Source organism: Sander vitreus, chromosome 8, assembly GCF_031162955.1.
Source record: "Sander vitreus isolate 19-12246 chromosome 8, sanVit1, whole genome shotgun sequence".
NCBI classification, from domain to species: domain Eukaryota; kingdom Metazoa; phylum Chordata; class Actinopteri; order Perciformes; family Percidae; genus Sander; species Sander vitreus.
In genome coordinates this window covers 10,780,161-10,798,539 of record NC_135862.1, presented here as the reverse complement: position 1 = coordinate 10,798,539, position 18,379 = coordinate 10,780,161, and the positions used below count along the sequence as shown (strand labels likewise).

General features: G+C 41.2%; 1 protein-coding gene across 3 annotated transcripts in view; it reads right to left on the bottom strand.

The window, feature by feature from the left end:
• Positions 1 to 342: 342 nt before the first annotated feature.
• Positions 343 to 18,379, bottom strand: part of polr3b (polymerase (RNA) III (DNA directed) polypeptide B) — a 31,960-nt gene continuing 13,923 nt past the window's right edge. Inside the window, exons 13-29 of one of the 3 annotated variants that reach the window (XM_078256730.1) lie at positions 17,853 to 18,014; positions 17,150 to 17,350; positions 15,518 to 15,680; positions 13,689 to 13,842; positions 13,311 to 13,385; positions 13,100 to 13,198; positions 12,865 to 12,992; positions 11,068 to 11,277; positions 10,766 to 10,924; positions 8,957 to 9,074; positions 8,677 to 8,819; positions 6,457 to 6,560; positions 5,077 to 5,243; positions 3,829 to 3,942; positions 3,537 to 3,710; positions 3,033 to 3,190; positions 343 to 432 (exon numbers count right to left, since the gene is read on the bottom strand). In XM_078256730.1, coding sequence (XP_078112856.1) covers positions 3,061 to 3,190; positions 3,537 to 3,710; positions 3,829 to 3,942; positions 5,077 to 5,243; positions 6,457 to 6,560; positions 8,677 to 8,819; positions 8,957 to 9,074; positions 10,766 to 10,924; positions 11,068 to 11,277; positions 12,865 to 12,992; positions 13,100 to 13,198; positions 13,311 to 13,385; positions 13,689 to 13,842; positions 15,518 to 15,680; positions 17,150 to 17,350; positions 17,853 to 18,014 — 2,301 coding nt within the window. In that variant the 3' untranslated portion in view covers positions 343 to 432; positions 3,033 to 3,060. Of the gene's footprint in view, positions 433 to 500; positions 590 to 2,791; positions 3,191 to 3,536; positions 3,711 to 3,828; positions 3,943 to 5,076; positions 5,244 to 6,456; positions 6,561 to 8,676; positions 8,820 to 8,956; positions 9,075 to 10,765; positions 10,925 to 11,067; positions 11,278 to 12,864; positions 12,993 to 13,099; positions 13,199 to 13,310; positions 13,386 to 13,688; positions 13,843 to 15,517; positions 15,681 to 17,149; positions 17,351 to 17,852; positions 18,015 to 18,379 lie in introns of those variants that run through there. The other 2 variants (XM_078256731.1, XM_078256729.1) reach the window with 2 other exon arrangements.

Sequence of the window (18,379 nt, the reverse complement as noted above, 5' to 3'; positions counted from 1 at the left end):
ATAACTTTTTCACAGAATCGACAAATCGTGTGCCCAGACACACATTCAAACATGCTAAAAATGCCACCAGTGCGGACTTTTGGTGATTTTCTCACCTGTTTTTCACTCACTTTTTTGCTGTGGCAACCTTATTTTTGGTGTGCCTCTGAGAAGAGGGAACGGTCACAAAGGGGGGGAAGTAAAAGTGCAAAGCCCGAGGCTGGGAGGGCTCTGATGGAGTGCCTGAGAGCTGGAGAAGCGAAAGCTGTGATTAGAATATGAATGGAACCACAGGAGAGGGGGAGAGGAGAGGGGAAAGAAGAGGGGAGAGGAGAAAGGCGGATTATGGCTGAATTACTCACCACACCATGGATAGCAAAGGAGGACTTTCTCTACCAGTGCGCAGGCGTGGGCACCAATGCTGCTACTCACCGACACACACCGTGCAGCCACCTGGGAGCATGCATGGAACAGGGTGGCAGCAACATCACATGGGACACCGTGCACAGGGTCATACTTTGTTAGAACAGATCTGTGCATCCTTTCAGACTCATGTAGGAAGAAAGAATCCGCTGTAATGAGTGACAGGTCAAAAGGACTTTGGAAAAATCTAAAAAGAAAAAAAGAAAAGAAAAAAAACCTAGCACATTTTAATCATTTTGACTTGTCTGCAAAGATTCTTAGTGCTTAAGAAAAGATTAAACAAGAAATATATTTTAACAACCTATTACTGTCACAATATTAAAAGGCCTAAATGGCTAGTGCAAAGCTGTGACCTCAAAAGAAGCATCTAATTAATTTCAGTCAAATAACGAGAAGGTGGATTTTTTCCTCCTGTTATCTGCTTATCAGAGCCTCATACATTGACAGGTGCAGCCACCAAAGGAACCTCTTCCACCCTTCCTATTCTCACACACTCTGCCCACACAAACGGATGTGTACTGCTTTTGTTCAGTGAAAAGGCCCCAATTGAGTTGTGTGTGTATGTGCGAGTGGGGGGTACGGTTACGCTGCATACAACATGTTGGTGGTATTAAGGCTTTTTTTTTAAAAGAGGAAACCATATGACTCAAAGCAACTTTCTCTTCCTATTGACATGAATGAGGGCGTCGTGCTGCACATGTCTATATGTCCTCACTGAACATCCAGCTGTCTGCTCATCACATGACATTTATAATCGGAGTGGTCCTCCACTATCAATTTGTTTTCTAATGGACTTCATCAGACATCAAATATGTGGGTTAACATTTTACCAGAACATCAAGTTTAATATGAATGGGCTGATAATTAAGTATTATTGCTCTTCGTTTTTCAGTTCAGTTAATACATCTGTTTTCGTTGTGTTCGTTCGTCTACGACTGTAAGCTGAATATCTTTGGGTTTAGGACAGAAATAAGACATTAGATGAAATTATCTCTGGCTTTTTGAAACAGACACAAACAGATAAAATGTTCTGACATGGACTAATTCATTAATCAAGAAAATCTTTGAAAGTTTAACCACTAACGAAAATCAGTTAGTTGCAGCTAACAAACAAAAATGAGGTAATTTTTTGTTTTACATGTCTGGTCTCATGTAATGCATTAGAGTGGAACATATTTTCTAAATCCTGAAATATATCAATGAAAAAAAAAAAAGATACGTTTCAACCATGATGCCCAACACTAGTTTGACATTTCACTTGGAGAAGAGCTCGTTTCAGCAGGGGTTTTGTCCCCCTTTGCAATAGCAGCCATGAACAATCTGCCTTGCTGACACCGTTGTGAGCTGGGATTATGAAGGCTTCATGGAGATTTTGTACACTGTCCATATCTGTAAGGGGCTATGTGTATTATCTATATGTTGCTATGTGTATAACTATATGCTTTGTGTATTGGCTGTGAAAACAAATATCCCTCTGAGACAAACTAAATCTCATCTTGTGAAATCAAACTTTGTCTGTGCACTTCTCTTTGTGATCTCTGAGCTTTTCTGGACCAGTAAATGTAAGAGTGCTTTCTCACCATTATTACATTTTTAAATATTCAGTGAGGTCAATTTATATTTTATGTTGACAATTAATTAAAATTTGTATTTTCGTTGCTCCTGTTGGGATGTTGGTACACTGATCTCCTACACATTTACCCCTGTAGTATAATGCACCTAACAACAGAAGAACTGTCAGATTCATATTATTTTCACGATGTCATGTTTGTTGTCATTTTGTTTTGATTTCTGAATTTTTATTCTGTTCAGCAGCCAAATGTCAAAGCTCAGATTTTGGAGCTTTTAACAGCACATAAAGTGATCCCTTAGACTTTTAGAATTTAGAATTTTGAGTTTGTCCTTATAGCTGAATTACCACACAACATTGCTTTTTTTTTTTAGGGATTACTTCTTTGGCATTGGGAGTACAGTAGAGAAGCAGACAGGAAATTAAGAGACAGAGAGCGCGAGGTGCATGACATTAAACAAAGGTCTGTGGTTGGATTCGAAGCAGGGTCGTCACCTGAACAGGATGATCACTTTGGTAAAAAATAAAACAAGCTACAACTACTGGGGTAAGCCTGAAGGGTAGGAAAACACATAAAATACTTGTTTTGAAAATCTTTCCGACAAAATAAAGAAAATAATTTATAGCACTAAACACACAAAGCAATGGTGTTGTCTTTCAAGGAACAAAAGACAAATGGTGCACACACTGTTTTTGGACTACTGCTATTTTTTCATCATTGCATTTAGATTTGAGAGCATTTTTTTTTTTTAAGGATTTTTAAGTTCCTATTTTAAAATTTGTAACTAAAACAGGAAGTTAAAAGAATACAGCAGCTGATTGAGAAATATTTGTTGTGTTTATTATGTACACATAGAAAAACAGAATGGTGAAAGAGTATCAACATAAATGAGAAACCTTACATTGTTTTGGTTGTGAACATCAACAAAAATGTCAAAATCCAAATTTCTTAAAGCTTTAGTCTAATTCTTCCTGGTCATTCAAAGCTCTAACATCTTTTCCAAATCAATCGGTTTCATTCTTTGTAAACTATATCTCTAACTCGAAACCTTTCACTCACATAGACTGCGTTTCTGTCCCTGTCCTGATCACTCGTTGTAGCGCGACAGTTTAAGTCGGGGGATGATGTTCATGGACTGCAGCTCCTGGAACAGCAGCTTGCAAGCGTACGGGATACGCAGGGAGGAAACGTGGCAGGAAGACTTACAGTAGTGACACCTGGAAGGTAGAAAGTGAGAATCAAACTGGAGACAAACCAGTGGAATAATGACTGGACTTCCATCAGACCTGAGGACTAGTACGGGTTCGATAGCTGTCAAAAATCACCCCATGTTTTGTAGAGTTTATAGATTCAGTTTGTAACCAATCCTGTGATCACATCAGACATCTGTGATATTTACAAACCAACATCTCGACTGTTTCTTTACCCTGTTGTTAGTGCATCTCACCACACAGGAGCTTTAAGGCACCTACAATAACCTACTAAAAAGGTTAGCCTGTACATTGTTTTCCAGGAGAAACTGATCAGCAGATCGGCAGTTGACGACAGAAGTGCTCAGCTTACCACCCAGAGTATCCCAACAGGCCACACTGCCCGCACACGTCCACCTCAAAGGCGTCACTGGAGATCATGAGGCGCTCCAGCAGCAACATGCTTGCTCCGTAGCCAATCAGACAGTCACGTTCCATCTCGCCCAGACGCAGACCTCCGTCTCTGGAGCGACCCTCCGTAGGCTGTCTGATAGCGGGACAGAAGCATAATAATATCACTATAGTAACAGAGATATCTGTATATGAGAGCAACACTGTTTTATTTTTGTTATTTCTATATACTTTATAATAGGACTTGTTATTACCTGGTGAGAACAGCTCTGGGTCCTCGGGCTCTCGCGTGCATTTTGTCGAGCACCATGTGCTTCAGTTTCTGATAATACACCGGTCCAAAGTAGATATAAGCCTCCAGAGGTTCCCTGAAGAAAATACGTAGATATCAAGCTAATGCATCCATAAAGATCTAGTCAACACTACAATACAGAATATCTTTATTAGGATACAATTTAATAACATTTGAGACAGAGTTCCTAATCCTTTTAAAACAACAAAGTCACACAATAACACAAACTAACCAACTACGCAAGGTAAAATTACTGTTTTTGTCAATAGAGTCTGGTGACTTTGAAAAGAGCCATATAAATATAAATATAGCATACACTTAAACTGATGCAGATTTTTTTTTTAGGTGGCTTAAATATGTTTATTTGCTACCCCTGTCCACAGCAGTACACCGTTTAGCTTCCATGTCGGGACTCCTGCCTGCTTCTCCAAACTGGGGCGTGGGGACTGCCATTTACTGTAGGTAATACACCGACTATGGATAAGTATCTCATGCAACCCCACTTCAAAAGATCTGAACTATTCCTTTGAAAACACCTGATGCTGAAAACAGTGTGAGGACAATGGTGCATTCAGGTGTCTCTGGGAAGCTCAGACATCCTACATTTGACAGTTGGCTACCAAGATGCTATGTTTTTACAAGCTATGTTGTTGGAAAATCAAAAGCAAAAAACAACAGTATGGCTGGAACTGTAGTTCAACGAATCAAACAAGCCGATTGGTTGATCCCAATCCTTTTGGGAGGCAGATTTGAAACACTAAGAAAAAAATGTATGAAGAAAAACTTCCACGTTAACGTCTGCGAACAAAACCCCTGCATGTCCGCTTGTGCGCAGCCCAGATGATGATGGACATTGTGACATTTATGAATAAAATAAAAAATACATTTCTTGCATAATTAAAAAGGGTTGATCTTTAGCAGCCAACTCTTTAGGAATCCAATATCAGAGTTTCCTTAAAGACACCAACAAGGAAGAGTTATCAAAACAGTCTTTGTTTACAACTGCATAAGCATGAAACCATGACATCGCCCTGAGAAAGGGATTCAATATGTCAGTTATAATGATTTTCTATCACAGTCTAGTTTTAGGTCTTCACAAACTCCTACTGTAAAGAAAAAAAGAAACAAACAAACAGCCATTACAAAAACAACTAGTAATGGGATGTGTTTGAGTTTTGTTCAATGGGATGAAACATCAGCTCTTTATTACCCAGTGATTCCTGAGGTGACGTAGTCCTTGCCCTGGTAGTTGTATCCATAGCGAATGAGATCCTCACATACATCCTTCACCTTGCTGCCTCCGAAGGCCGTACCATAGTGAAACCGTCCGTCCAGGACTCCCGCCTTCCCAGCCAGCAGTTCAATCAACTTTCCCACCTGGCACAATCAGACACATTCTTTGAAGTCCTCGAATGTAACAATGTCTCTGTTCATAAGATACATCTTTTGTGACTTACACTCTCTCTTGGTAACAAATGTTGACGTTTTGGGTGAGATTAGATCACATATGTACCCCTTGGGGTGGGACCAGCAGTCTAAGGATGACTGATTTCAACAATTCCACTGAGGTCGCACCCAGAGGACCCCTGACCCCATCACATAAAAGGAAACACCTACTCTCATTTCACTCTCAGGCCACAGAAACATCCTCCCGAGCCAAACATTTCTGAGTCTTTTCCATGACGACGACAGCGAGCAAACACACTGGCACTGACAACTTCAGCAGTAAAGATCATTCAAGTTTTTACAGTGTAAGGGACAAAAAGCAGGCAGAAACGGGGCCAAGTTTCATGTCATTCACATTCAGCACCATATTACGGTTCATATGTACTGTGCATGTTTGATAAAACTCCAACACATTGCTACAGGCGGTGGCTTCGCTGGCAGCCGTCTCCGCAGCAACAAATATCTGTTTGTGAACAGTAAGATTGCTGCTTAGCGGCGTCAATGGACGTGTGCTCTGGAAGCCAATGATTACTCAAAGAGAAAAGGAGCGGGGATAATGAGGATTTTGTCTCAGAAGAGTCGACACAAACTTATGAAGAGTGACGGTCAACACAGGGATAGAGGGGATTCAGACGGAACTCACAAATAACTGTCTACAGGTTTGGATTAGGTGTCAAATTATCAAATTTAAATTCAAAATAAAAGTTGATTTGACCTATCAGACAAATGTTACACAAAATATGAGAGCTGAAATGATTATTCGATCAACTAATTATTTAACAGAAAATGATTTCCCAACTATTGTGATAATTGATTCATCATTTGACTCTCTTTTCAAACAGAAATGCAGAGCGCTGATTCCAGCAGCTCCAATCTGATCATTTTAAAGACATTTTATAGACCAAATGATTGATCGATTAGTCAAGAAAAGAATCATCTGATTAACAAATAATGACAATAATCATTAGTTGCAGCCCTAATTTGAATACATCACCTTTGTTGCAATTGTTATTGGCATTTTACATTCTTTTCTGACATTTTATGGACAAAACAATGAAATAAAACAATAAAAAGCAGCTAATTTGTAATAAAAACAATGTTGTTAGTTTGAGCCCAACAAAATATGTTCTTCCACTGTTCGTACCGTCATTCTGGAGGGATACCCGTGAGGGTTCATGATAATATCTGGACAGATGCCCGTGTCACAGAAAGGCATGTCCTCCTGTGGAACGATGAGGCCACAAACACCTGACACACACACACACACACACACACACACACACACACACACACACACACACACAAAAGAAAAACATATTGAAGTCAATGCACACATCTGTACACACATCAGAATGTACTTTTACAGAAATTGCAGAGGAAGCACAATAAGGGATTTATCTCTATTTAATGTTGCAAGAATGTGTCCATTTAGTAATGATTCAATCAACCAAAAATTCTATTGAATATTTTAAATACTTAATTGATTTTTAGGTTATTTATCAAGCAAAAATAACCAAAAAGTCAAACCAGCTTTACCCACTAACCTAACAAAAAAAAAGTGCAAACATCTAGTAAAACGTTTTGTTGTGTGTAATGCTGCAGGGAGGTTTGGTGTGGACCTCTGGCGGAGCATGACATTTCCATACATATGTGGACAGACAGGGTCCTCTTTTGATTCACATGGTGTGGGGGACAAGCACCCTGGTAGCCAGGAGTTTAAGTGTGAGTGCAAATGTTTGCTGAGGGGCCGAAGCACTCTCCCCTGGCTAGGGTAAACATATTGTAGGCCCATTTGCAAATGAAAAAAAGAGAAAGAGGAGAAAAGTGGAGGAGGGCAGGAAGTGTAGGAAGGTGCTTAGCTTGACAGGGAGACCGGGATTACACATCCATGACTTTCAGTTTAACTCAGAGGAAGTGAAGGGGATCAACTGGAGAGGAGAAATTGAATCCGTGCACGTGGGAAAAATTCACTATTAGCCGACCAGTCAGGGACACAGCACACAGCAGACTGTTGATGCCATGCAGGATATAGTAACAGGATGTTGACTGGGAACAAGTACAGCGATTTACTGGAAAGTCATCCAAGAGCAGGAAGAAGGTGAAAAGAAAAGAGAAAAGGCGAGTACGGCAGAGCCAGAAGAAAAGGTAAAAGGGGAAAAGAAAAAGAAAGAAAAGGCAGTACAAAAAGTTAGAATATCAGGGTAAAAGTAGGATAAAGGAGGAAAGAAAGTGGAAACTGGAGGAGAAGGTGATTGGAAAGACCTCAGAGAGAGAGAGAGAGAGAGAGAGAGAGAGAGACACTAGTTCCCATAGCAGACATCCTCTGTGTTGTTTGTTTTGTGTGAAAGTGAATGATAAAAGAGGCATGAAATCAGCAGAGAAAGGCAAGACAACAGCAAGGGTCCAGAGCCCTCCATCACAGCTCATACAGCCCCACGCTGGCAGCTCGCACAATGGGCCCCTACTACTGACAACCCCTCCACCTCCTCCCCCATCTCCACAGCTGTGTATGTGTGTGCGTGTAAATGATTAACTTATTCTGCTCTGCTGACCAGGACTTATGAGACTAGTCATGAGTAGCTGGGAGATCTATTGCTGCAGCTAAATTCACTTCTAATAAAATAATAAAAACTTGATTTAGGATTCAGTTTGAAATATTTGTAAAACAATAAAATGTGGTAAATTCTACATACATAAACAAAAAAATGGGTTTAACAAACATTTGTTTATTCTAAAGTAGCTGTGAACACCTTAACGTGAGTGCAAAGAGCTCTGATTAAAAAGCCGTAAATCAGTAGCACATCTGGGGGTTTCCATCCAGATCACCAGCTAACCCCCTGGCGACCCCTCTCTCTTCGTCACTATCTGAGACAGAAGACATTGTCCCATCCTGAGCTGACCGCCCAGTGGCCACAGCGTTAATGAGGAGAGTAAATTATGCATGGCGCCAGTTAGCTTTTTGATTAAAACATCATACAAGCCCTCTATAGGGGAGGTGCTGCAAAACAATGGAGGTTGTAAACACTTTTTCTCCAGTAGCAGTAGAATACTGCTGGGGTGTAATAAATTTGCATAGTCTGGCACAGGACAAAGAGCCAATTAATTGAAAAGAGCTCTTGAAAGATGAGGACAGGGGGGCAGTGACAGAGCAACAGCTACTGGGACTTGACTCAACAAATGTTCCGGCACAGAGACGACCAACGTTTTTTTTCCCTGTCATTTACAATCTTTCATGACAGGCTCAAATTTGGGGCTCAAAGCGGTGAATATTAATGCAGTCCTCTTTTTTTTATACATTTAGGTTTGAGCTCAACATGCTGCTCTTTTCAGATAGAATATGGTGCGACAGTGATGAGGTTGGCACCTTTCTGTCCGTGCCGACTGCTGAACTTGTCTCCTATCTCTGGTCTCCTGGTCTGCCTTAAGAGGATCTTGATGAGGAAAGCATCTTCAGCGTTGGATGAGATCATGACCTTCTCGATGTACGAGTCTGTTGAGCCCTTATAGCTGCAGAAAGAAAACATTTTTTTTACAGCAGGATATGCAAGAAATCAAAATGGTTTTTTTACATACAGAAATTGACCACATGGGTCCACAGCAAGGTGGGTGGGTGGGAGAGGTGTTGGCAGCCGCAGTGCACTCACCTGATGGGCACGTCTCTGTACTGGGGCTGGCCTGGCAGGGTACTGCCCTCCAGTGGTGTTTGGGTGACAGTCGGCATGGACTTGTTCACCAACACCTGCTTGTTCTCCACTTTCTCACCTGTGCCACACACAAGATATATCACACAGTTTAAGGATGGCCTGCCCAGGCTTTTACATGCCCTTATATGATGTGACTCATACCACACACTCCTTTTCAGAAGGAATTATGTTACTTTCTGAAACCAAAACAGTCACAGATATTACAGTCTAAAATCTGGATCAAGTTCTGAATGACGAGCAGAAAAGACAAGCACAGATAGACGGCCTCTCCCTTCACACCAACTCCATGTTTTTGAATTAGACTTGTTACCAGCCATGACAGTGATGCAGGTATTGTTTTCAACTTGTGAATGTGTGTGTCATCATGGCAAAATGAGGTCCTGGAGACACCTACTGTAGCAGGAACTACAACAGAGGCAGTTTTGAGTATTTTACCAGGTGTTTATATGTCTGCAGCCAGATTTTGTCACCGTGATAGTGTTGCAACCATGCAAGATGCAGTCACGAAACTTTACAGATATGTAGGCGAGATCAAAATGAAGGCCAAGCTCGAAAATGGGTGTGGTCCGAGCAACAGCCTTGGGCTCCCAACTTTAGACCTCTGGCCCGACAACCGTGGAAGATACAGTCACAAAACCTTACAGGTGTGTAGTTGAGATCAAAAGGAGGGCTGAGTTCGAAAATGGGTGTAGTCTGAGCAAGGGCGTAGGGAAGGGGCCCCCGCACTTTACGCCCCTGGCCCAATTAGGCGTTGCAGCTGGTGTGATCCCATCGCAAGATGGTCTTTAGTTTGGTTTGTTTAAAAAAAAAAAAAAAACAGGCATGGGCAGCTATGAGTGCATCCCTTCTGTTATCTCCGGTATCTATGCTATGTAACTAAGCACAGCCCAAGATGATTGTGATTGGTATAAAGAAATACAAGCAAGTCAGAGAATTTTTTTCACCTATCCCAGAATGGTTAACTGGTGCAGCTAGACCATACTGCAGCACTGACACAGCGCTGTGGAGATAGGTCTGGCAATGAAAGACTACCTGTGCATTACCTTTCTATGAAAATGAAAACGTACCCCTTTAATTACTTTCAAACAATTAAATGTAGTCAAGCACATTAAGTGTTCTAATTAATTCTCTGCACAATGACAGTGTCCTCCATTGGGTCGTGGTGTGTGTATGTAGACACAAACTGAAGCTGTGATAAAGAAAGCTGGATACTCTGCTAATGTTGTAAAGCCATTAATTAGTACTAGACTGAGATATTTTTAAGACCCCAACAAATGGAGACTTTTGGCTCCTTTCTTTTCCTGTATAACAGTGAATTTTTAATTGTGACCTATTCTGTTTATGCCTTCTTGCATAAAATCAACCAATAAAAAATACAAACTGTTTAATGATATTTTTAAAAGTATAACGCTACATTAATCAACAATTATTTACGAGATGTTATCATGGTTTCATTTCTTCATTTTTATATTATTTCGGTTTAATTACCGGTAATATAACAGTATGCTGTAAGACCGAACACTACGGTACGAGTGGAGCGCATTCAAACACCTGAAAAACTGAGTTACACTGCTTACTGAGTGAAACATCAATGACTAGCCAATGCCAGCAAAGTAACTGGACAACCTGTAAAAGACTGAACATTGAATCAAAATTATTAATGACACAGTCAGTCACATTTATTGGAGCAGTAGTCTGGTAAAGAGCAGCAAGGTATGCTGGGACTCTTCCAGTCCTGCTGGTACTCACCAGGGGAGCAGATGCCATCAGCATCCAGGATGCTGTGCCTCCAGATGGGCTTTCGTGTGACAGCATCCAGCATGGGCCCCATTACCTTGTCAAAGGTCTGGTTGGTGTAACGCCGGAGCGTGCACTTGGCATTTTTATAGACAAGGCACCGGCCAAATCCTGCAAGGAAACACAGAGATTCAGCTACCTGAACAGGTTGTTGAGATGCAAACACGTTGTAATATAAGCCTTAAGGTAAAAGCCAATTAAAAATGTTGATCAAAATGCTAAAATCCTGTCATACTCAGACAAACAGCTCTCACCTCTGTCAAGCGAGGCTTTGTTGAGGATCAGAGCGTCCTCAATGTCGTAGCCACTGTAGCTCATCACGGCCACGGTGGCGTTCTGACCAGCGGGCAGCTTCTCAAAGTCAATCAGCTCGATGGTTTTGGTTTTGACCATGGGTTTCTGAGGGTACGCGAGCAAGTACATCAGAGTGTCAATACGGTTCCTCTGGTTGTAGCCAATAGTACCTGAAGAGAGGAGATATGACAAATAGATGAATGCTTGCATAAATAATTTACTTCTGTAACTCACTCTTTAGTCTGGATCAACATAAGCACATTTCCAGGATAAAGCCTGACATCGGGCGCAATGTCAGGCTTTGCTGCTCACCTTCCGCTCTCTGTGTGTTGCCGTTCTCAAAATCCCTTCGAAACGGGAAACAACAACAAACTTCGAGCTAGCAAGCCATACGCTGAAAATGGCAACTTTTAAAGAAAATTTGGATCGTGCAACAAGGCAGGCGTGCTTGGTTCTTTCAGGAAATGACTGATTTACAAAGAATAGGTTTACTGCATTTACGATCTAACTGAGAGAATTCGGGACAGATTGGCGGGATTGCTGTGGACGAAGTACACACGGTGATAAGAGCAAATTATGTTTACCAGACCTTACTGCACAGCGCTGTGCAGATAGGTCTGGCAATGCGAGACTACTCACTCTCTTGTTAGTGTTTAACGCATGTGGAACATTCTTTTTAAAGTCCCAGTGTCAATGCACACAATGTTTATAACTGTCTGTAAATCAATTATTAGCGGCTTATAGGTGTTTAATGCTCCTGTTGGGTAGGTTGGGGCTGGGTCTGGTTAGCACCACCTCAGAGCAGTGGAGTGGAAGAACGGGGGTGAGTAATGGCATAAAGCCTGGCCTCCCTGGAAGCCTTGACATTTGTCAGATGCTATTACTTCACAATCAGGCTACAAGCACAGAGTCTGTGATAATAGGCCCGAGCCACACAACCAGATTTGCACATGTATAGGACTGATCACACAAAACTGACAAGGCAGAGGATATTGGGCCAAATATAGTTCCAGTCAGTGTTTTTGTAATAATGGGGGGAGGGGAGGAAGGGACGGATGGAGGTAAAGCTGTGGGGCGGGGGTGACTGCGGCTCTTACGAACGTTAGCAGGGCAGTTTGGGGAAGTTTTGGTTACCAAGGAGCTGTGGGTGCGCACTCTGTGGTCTTTCGCAGCTGAGCACACTGACCCCCTGAGCACAGCCAGAGCAGACACAATGAATTGCTAATGACACTCTGGGTGACTGGCAGGGAAAGGGCCTCCGCACACACACAGCACAAAAGAGAACCTACGCAAGCGCCCCATGTTTGATGTCCATGTGCGCGCACACACACACACACACACACACAGACAGACAGACACATATACACACACACACACACACACACACACACACACACACACACACACACAAAAAACACTCAATCACACAAACAAATGTATTCTGACAAGAAGTAGAGCAGGAGCAGAGTTTTAGGGGAGACGAACCAGCAGGCTGCCTGTATCTATAGTGTTTGTTATTCTAATGTCCTTTTGTATAATTTTAACTTGTGCAAATAAAACTCTAAATCAGCAGATTTAGGAGGCTTAAAAATAGTCTTGATGTAAGATTAAATTACTTTCAGTATCTGTGTTTGTGTGTATGCATGCACAGAAGTAAACACTGCAGATGTGTGGAGGATGTTTGAGAAAGGATTTGAGATATTTACAGTTTAATGACCTGCCAGATGACTGAAGCTACCTGCTCAGCTGAGTCTTACCCATGGCCTGCTTGCCCATAGCGCACTGGTATGTGTTTCTGGGTGACTGGTTGTGGTGGGGGTAAGGAATGAGGCCAGCGCACACCCCAAGCAGAGTGAAGGGCTCGATCTCCAAGTGTGTTGTGTCTCTACAGAAATAAAAAAAGAAATAAAAGAGAAACAATAATTAAAAAAAAAAATCAGGAGAACCGTTTCCTATTTTCTAAGTGTGTCAGGTGAGTCACGTGCCACTCACTTGCTAATCATGTGTTCATAAAGAGCGATGTGACAGTCATTCTCCTCATTGACATCCAGGTACTCCACCAGGCCCTCGTGCAGAAAGTCTTCAAAGGTTCTGGGTCAAGAAAGTGTGTTTAAGTTATTTAAAAAAAAAAAACAATTGACCCTTTTATAATTATCTGCAAACAAATATGCTCCTAAAAACTCCTCCGGACTCCCAACCTCACCTGTAGCCCTGTGACAGATCTTCCATGTGTTTGTTTTTCACCATCGGCTGTCCCCTCTTAACTATGATGTACGGCCTGATGGAGAACAACACAGACCAAAGCAGAACACTGTCAAACTACTAATGAGAGAATTTTCTACAGTCTTTGTAATAAAACCTCACCACACAGGGAAGAAAAAATATGAAAGGTTCTTGAAGTTTACCATTTCAGCAAAGAACTCAAATTTCCAGTATTAGAACATTTTAATAACGTGTCATACAAAGACCTAGCTGTACTAGAGAGTTGTACTAGTTTTTGATCACAAAATGTGTCCTATAGCATTTATTTGTCATGCTTTTTGTATGCCTTGTGTTGAAGTCCAGGTTTAAACTACTCCACCTGCAGAGACGTCCTCCATCAGAAGAGATGTAGACGCAGCGGTCGGTCAAGTTGGTGGAGATGGACACAAACTCGTTGATGAAACCCGCCCTGCGCATCAGTCTGAAGGTGCTGACCAGTTTGGGATGATCTCGAATCACACCGAGAATGTTACCTGTTGACATGCACATATTTGACATATTTACATAACCACAGAAACACTCCAGTGCTGCCACCCACTATCACCTTTCAGTGTATATACTGTTATCAGTCTTGGACATGAAGATATATTTTGTCCTGCAACCTGGAAGTGAGTCAGTCCTGTACCCAGGTAACAGTCTTTAAAATGATTGAGCTTTGATTAAAGGAACATTTTGGGAATTACATTTGCTTTCTTACCAGGAGTTGGGTGATAAGATTGATGTGTTTAGCTAGGCACACTCTTTGACTCTGTAGTTAACAATGTCATCACTAATTTCCAGTAATTAATTTGCCTAGGTTTCTGGATGTCATAATCTGCAGCCAGTAGTCTTTGAGAGTAAACAAACTGATGCCAACTTCTTTGTTTAATAATTGTCAGATGTATTCGTTTCCAGCATGTGTTTCTCAGTTTGTGTCTAAAGTAAGGTTGCAACTAATGATTTTTTTTTATAATTAATTCATCTGTCTAATCATTTTGTCTATAAAATATCAGAATTTCCCAGAGTCCAATGTGACATCTTCAAATTACTTGTTTTGTCTGACCAAGTCTAAAATGCAAAGATATTGTGTTTGCTATTGTATAAGAAAAAGAAAAGCAGCAAATTATGACATTTAAGAAGCTGGAACATAGTGCTGGGCGATATGAGGAAAAACTTGTATTTATTATACTTATTATACTGTCAGGAGTATATAGAATATAAAAACATGCCTGTTCGGCAGTATCATTTTGTAAATGTACATTATTAGCCTTACAAATCGTTTGTGTCACAAATTGTTTTTTTTGTACCATGGTGTATTGCCTTGTTAAAAATAGACAGTTGTTGGTTATTATGTATTGTGTGTGCACAGTTAAGTGCAGCCCAGCACTACTGGAACACGGACACGTTTGGCATATTTCCTTGAAAACTAATTCAAATGATTGACGATCAAAATTGCAATTTCTGTCGATTGACCAATCGAGTACTTGTTTCAGCACTTGTCTAAAGAAAGATCCATAATGAGTCTAAAAGTTGCAGCAGATAATTAAAGATAAGATGGGAGTAATAAACAGTGAGTACCATTATACATTTGGGTTAAATTCGGAGACAAAAACTCACATCCACAAACTTTAAATGGAAATAAAAAGAGAAACAGCATGCGTATACAGTAGTGTACTCTGAACCTCCAAGACTGGGGAAAGCAGCACCCAGGCTGCCTGCAGGGGTTTGTTCATATCAAGTCTGACAGACAAATGACTGGAGAACAGAGGAGACACTGTGCTCTGCCTCTGTGTGAGGGCACATTTGCAGTGAACACACTCTGAAGGGCTTTGACACCTGCTGCTACCAACTAATTAAATGGTATGACAGCTAATATAATTTGACAGTTATCAGTGGAGAGACAAACATATACAGTAATTAAGAGGCCAAGTTCTGACTGAAGAATAATATCCACTGCTGCCATGAAATTAATGACTTATCAGCCTCCCTGCAAAATACAAAATTGCTTTCTGTAAACTAAACAGAATATTTTCTCATGTTCATAAGCAATGCATTAAAAACAGGGAGGATTAAACTTTCTTTTCAAGTGATCTAAAGCAACAGAATCCACTGTTAATTCTCTTTGTGTTTATTTATTTATAAGGCTGCGACGGTGCGGAGGGGTTTTACCATTGAGGAAGACGAGGAAGACGCTTGGGTAGGAGAGCTCCTCTCCACACAGCAGGTTGACGTCTTCTACTCCCAGATTGAAGGCCAGTTTGATGATCGGACCGTCCTCCATGTCGGTGGTGATGTGGGTCATCAGAGCCAAGTTCTTCACCAGACCACAAGCCTACAAACCAAAAACAATAATATAAACCACGTACATATATTATATTATATAGAAGGTTATGTTTGTAATTACACCAAATCCGGTGCAAAATGAACCTAGGGGTTAAAAACACATGTGTACCGAGTCGACCGTTCTCTGGGATATGTTTTCATGCTAATCGAATGTGACCAGTTTTATCGCAAACCGCTAATTAGCTTATAACGCTAATCGTCGGGGCATGGGTAAAGTAAAAAGAAATCGCTATTTCTATACCACTAACAAGGCTCAAAATAGCACCACACTTCCACGGTAGCATAATGAGGGTCCCTACATGTAAACCAACGCATTGAGAACTTTGTAAGTTACACGTCGTTCGACTGATCGTGACTGTTTTCCCAAGAAGGCGCCCGCATGTATATGTGAACGGTACTGTCTTTCTAAACTATCTTTTTAATAAACTGTCTGTACACTTACAAAGTTCTCAATGCGTTGGTTTACATGTAGGGACCCTCATTATGCTACCGTGGAAGTGTGGTGCTATTTTGAGCCTTGTTAGTGGTATAGAAATAGTGATTTCTTTTTACTTTACCCTTGCACCGACGACTAGCGTTATAAGCTAATTAGCGGTTTGCGATAAAACTGGTCACATTCAATTAGCATGAAAAAATATCCCAGAGAACGGTCGACTCGGTACACATGTGTTTTTAAGCACGACACAAGAATACTGCACAACGGGCCTTTGTGACAACCACACCAAATCAATCTACAACAATATTTAACATCCAATGACATTTTTTAAAGAGCATGTGGCTAATTTCAGGTCTGTATGGGCCTACCTGTCAATAACTTCCCTCCCTGTTGCTCTTTGTAATGGTAGCTCGTAGTCATTAAGTGTTACAGGAGGGAAAAACTAAAAATCTTCTCAACCTTGAAGGTCCAACAGCCTTTAATAAAGGCCAATAAACTGAAATTTCAAAGCAGTATATTTGCTTTCCAAGCTCACACTCATATTCTTTATTTCCTTCCTTTCTTCCATCCCTTTCTTTCTGGGTGTAGTCTAGAACCAGGGTACTGACTAAGCAGTGCTTTACACATTAAATATGGTGTTGATCAAAAAAGAAAATGTAATGCAACCTGTATTTGCTAGCAGGTGGGTAAATTTAGCGAATGCACAGGTGTGCCACATGTGTACACAAGAAATAAATAGTGTAATGAATAATGGAAGTCATCATTAGTTGCAGCCCAATTCCTAAAATATGCTGTTGCTTGCGCACTCACATTTTGAACAGCAATTATCATCACAACATACATATGACACTTATAGAATTAAGAAATAACTTTGCACACACATGCTTAAGGGCATGGGGTTTTGCTCCATGCATACAGTACTTTTAACTCTGATTTCAGCATCTTTTAGATATTCAACATGGAGAACTGTGTTAGTATAACCAGCAGGAACAGCTCAGGTGTGGCTGCTGCAGATCACTCACCTCTCCCTCAGGGGTGTCAGACGGACACAGCATGCCCCACTGGGACGGCTGAAGGGAGCGCGGCCCGCTGACTTTCCTGGTCTTCTCAAACTGGGAGGAGATCCTGGTCATCATGCCAAGAGCCGAAATAAAGGAGAGACGAGACAGGACCTGGGTGACACCCTGACGGTCCATCTTAAATCTCTTCAGAGACCAGTTGCCCTGTGAACAGAAAAGTTGCTTTTCTTTATTACCCTGCCTATTTACTTACTCTACTTGCTACTAAAGTTACAACTTTATTCTTGAACTAAAAGTAGCTCATGAAAGTAATTTCAAGTTAACCCATGTTCAAATGGAAAAGTTTTGTTTATTACGTAAATCTGAAGTATGAACAATATTTTTCTTTTTTGTGAAAACTATACTTAATGTACACCTACTTCGCTATTCCAAAAGCTTACTTCTTATTCCAAAAGTTTACTTCTGTAGAAGACCATGGGATACGGATAAATACAATATATATCACTTGCAAAAAAAGTAGTCTGAGTGCCCAACACTGTCCATATAGACGGAGCTGACAGGGACTCTGTTTGTTGCTCAAAGATACTTCAGCAGGCCAGATGTTTGTTGGCATTAGGTTTTAAACCAAGTCCCTCTGGGGATGAGGTCATTTCTTTCTATTTAATTATTTCTTTATAGTTATGGTCTCCGGCTTTCCCACACTCACCGTGGATATGGCATTGACCATGCCGTTGGTGATCTGATCCTGCCGCATGTGCTTCACCACATCAAACTGAGCAGCTCTCTGTTTGGGGATGATCTGGTCAGCGATTTTCTTTAGTTCAGAGTTGAACTTCTTAAACAGATCTTCAAACAGCAGAGACAGGAGCTAGACAGGACAGAGAGACATCATCAGTCATAACATTTTTGACATTTAGTCTGACTCTCAGATCTACTGGCACCCCACATCTGTTCCTGTCTCTAATCAGCGCTGAGGTGCATTTACAGTCAGATTTAATAACCAGGTGTGCCAGCTCACTGATAAGCCTGACCTGGCATCCATCCCAGGTCCCTGTCCTCCTCCGCCAGGCCTACAGGAGGCAACCTCTCTCACAATTCTCTCCCCCCCCCCCCCCCGGTGCATTAGCATACATCAAAACAAACAGGCAGCGCTGCTTAAAATTAATAAAGAAATTAAGCTTCCGTTGCGCAGCCAGGCCAATTAGTTAAATGTCAGGGAACCATAATTGGAGA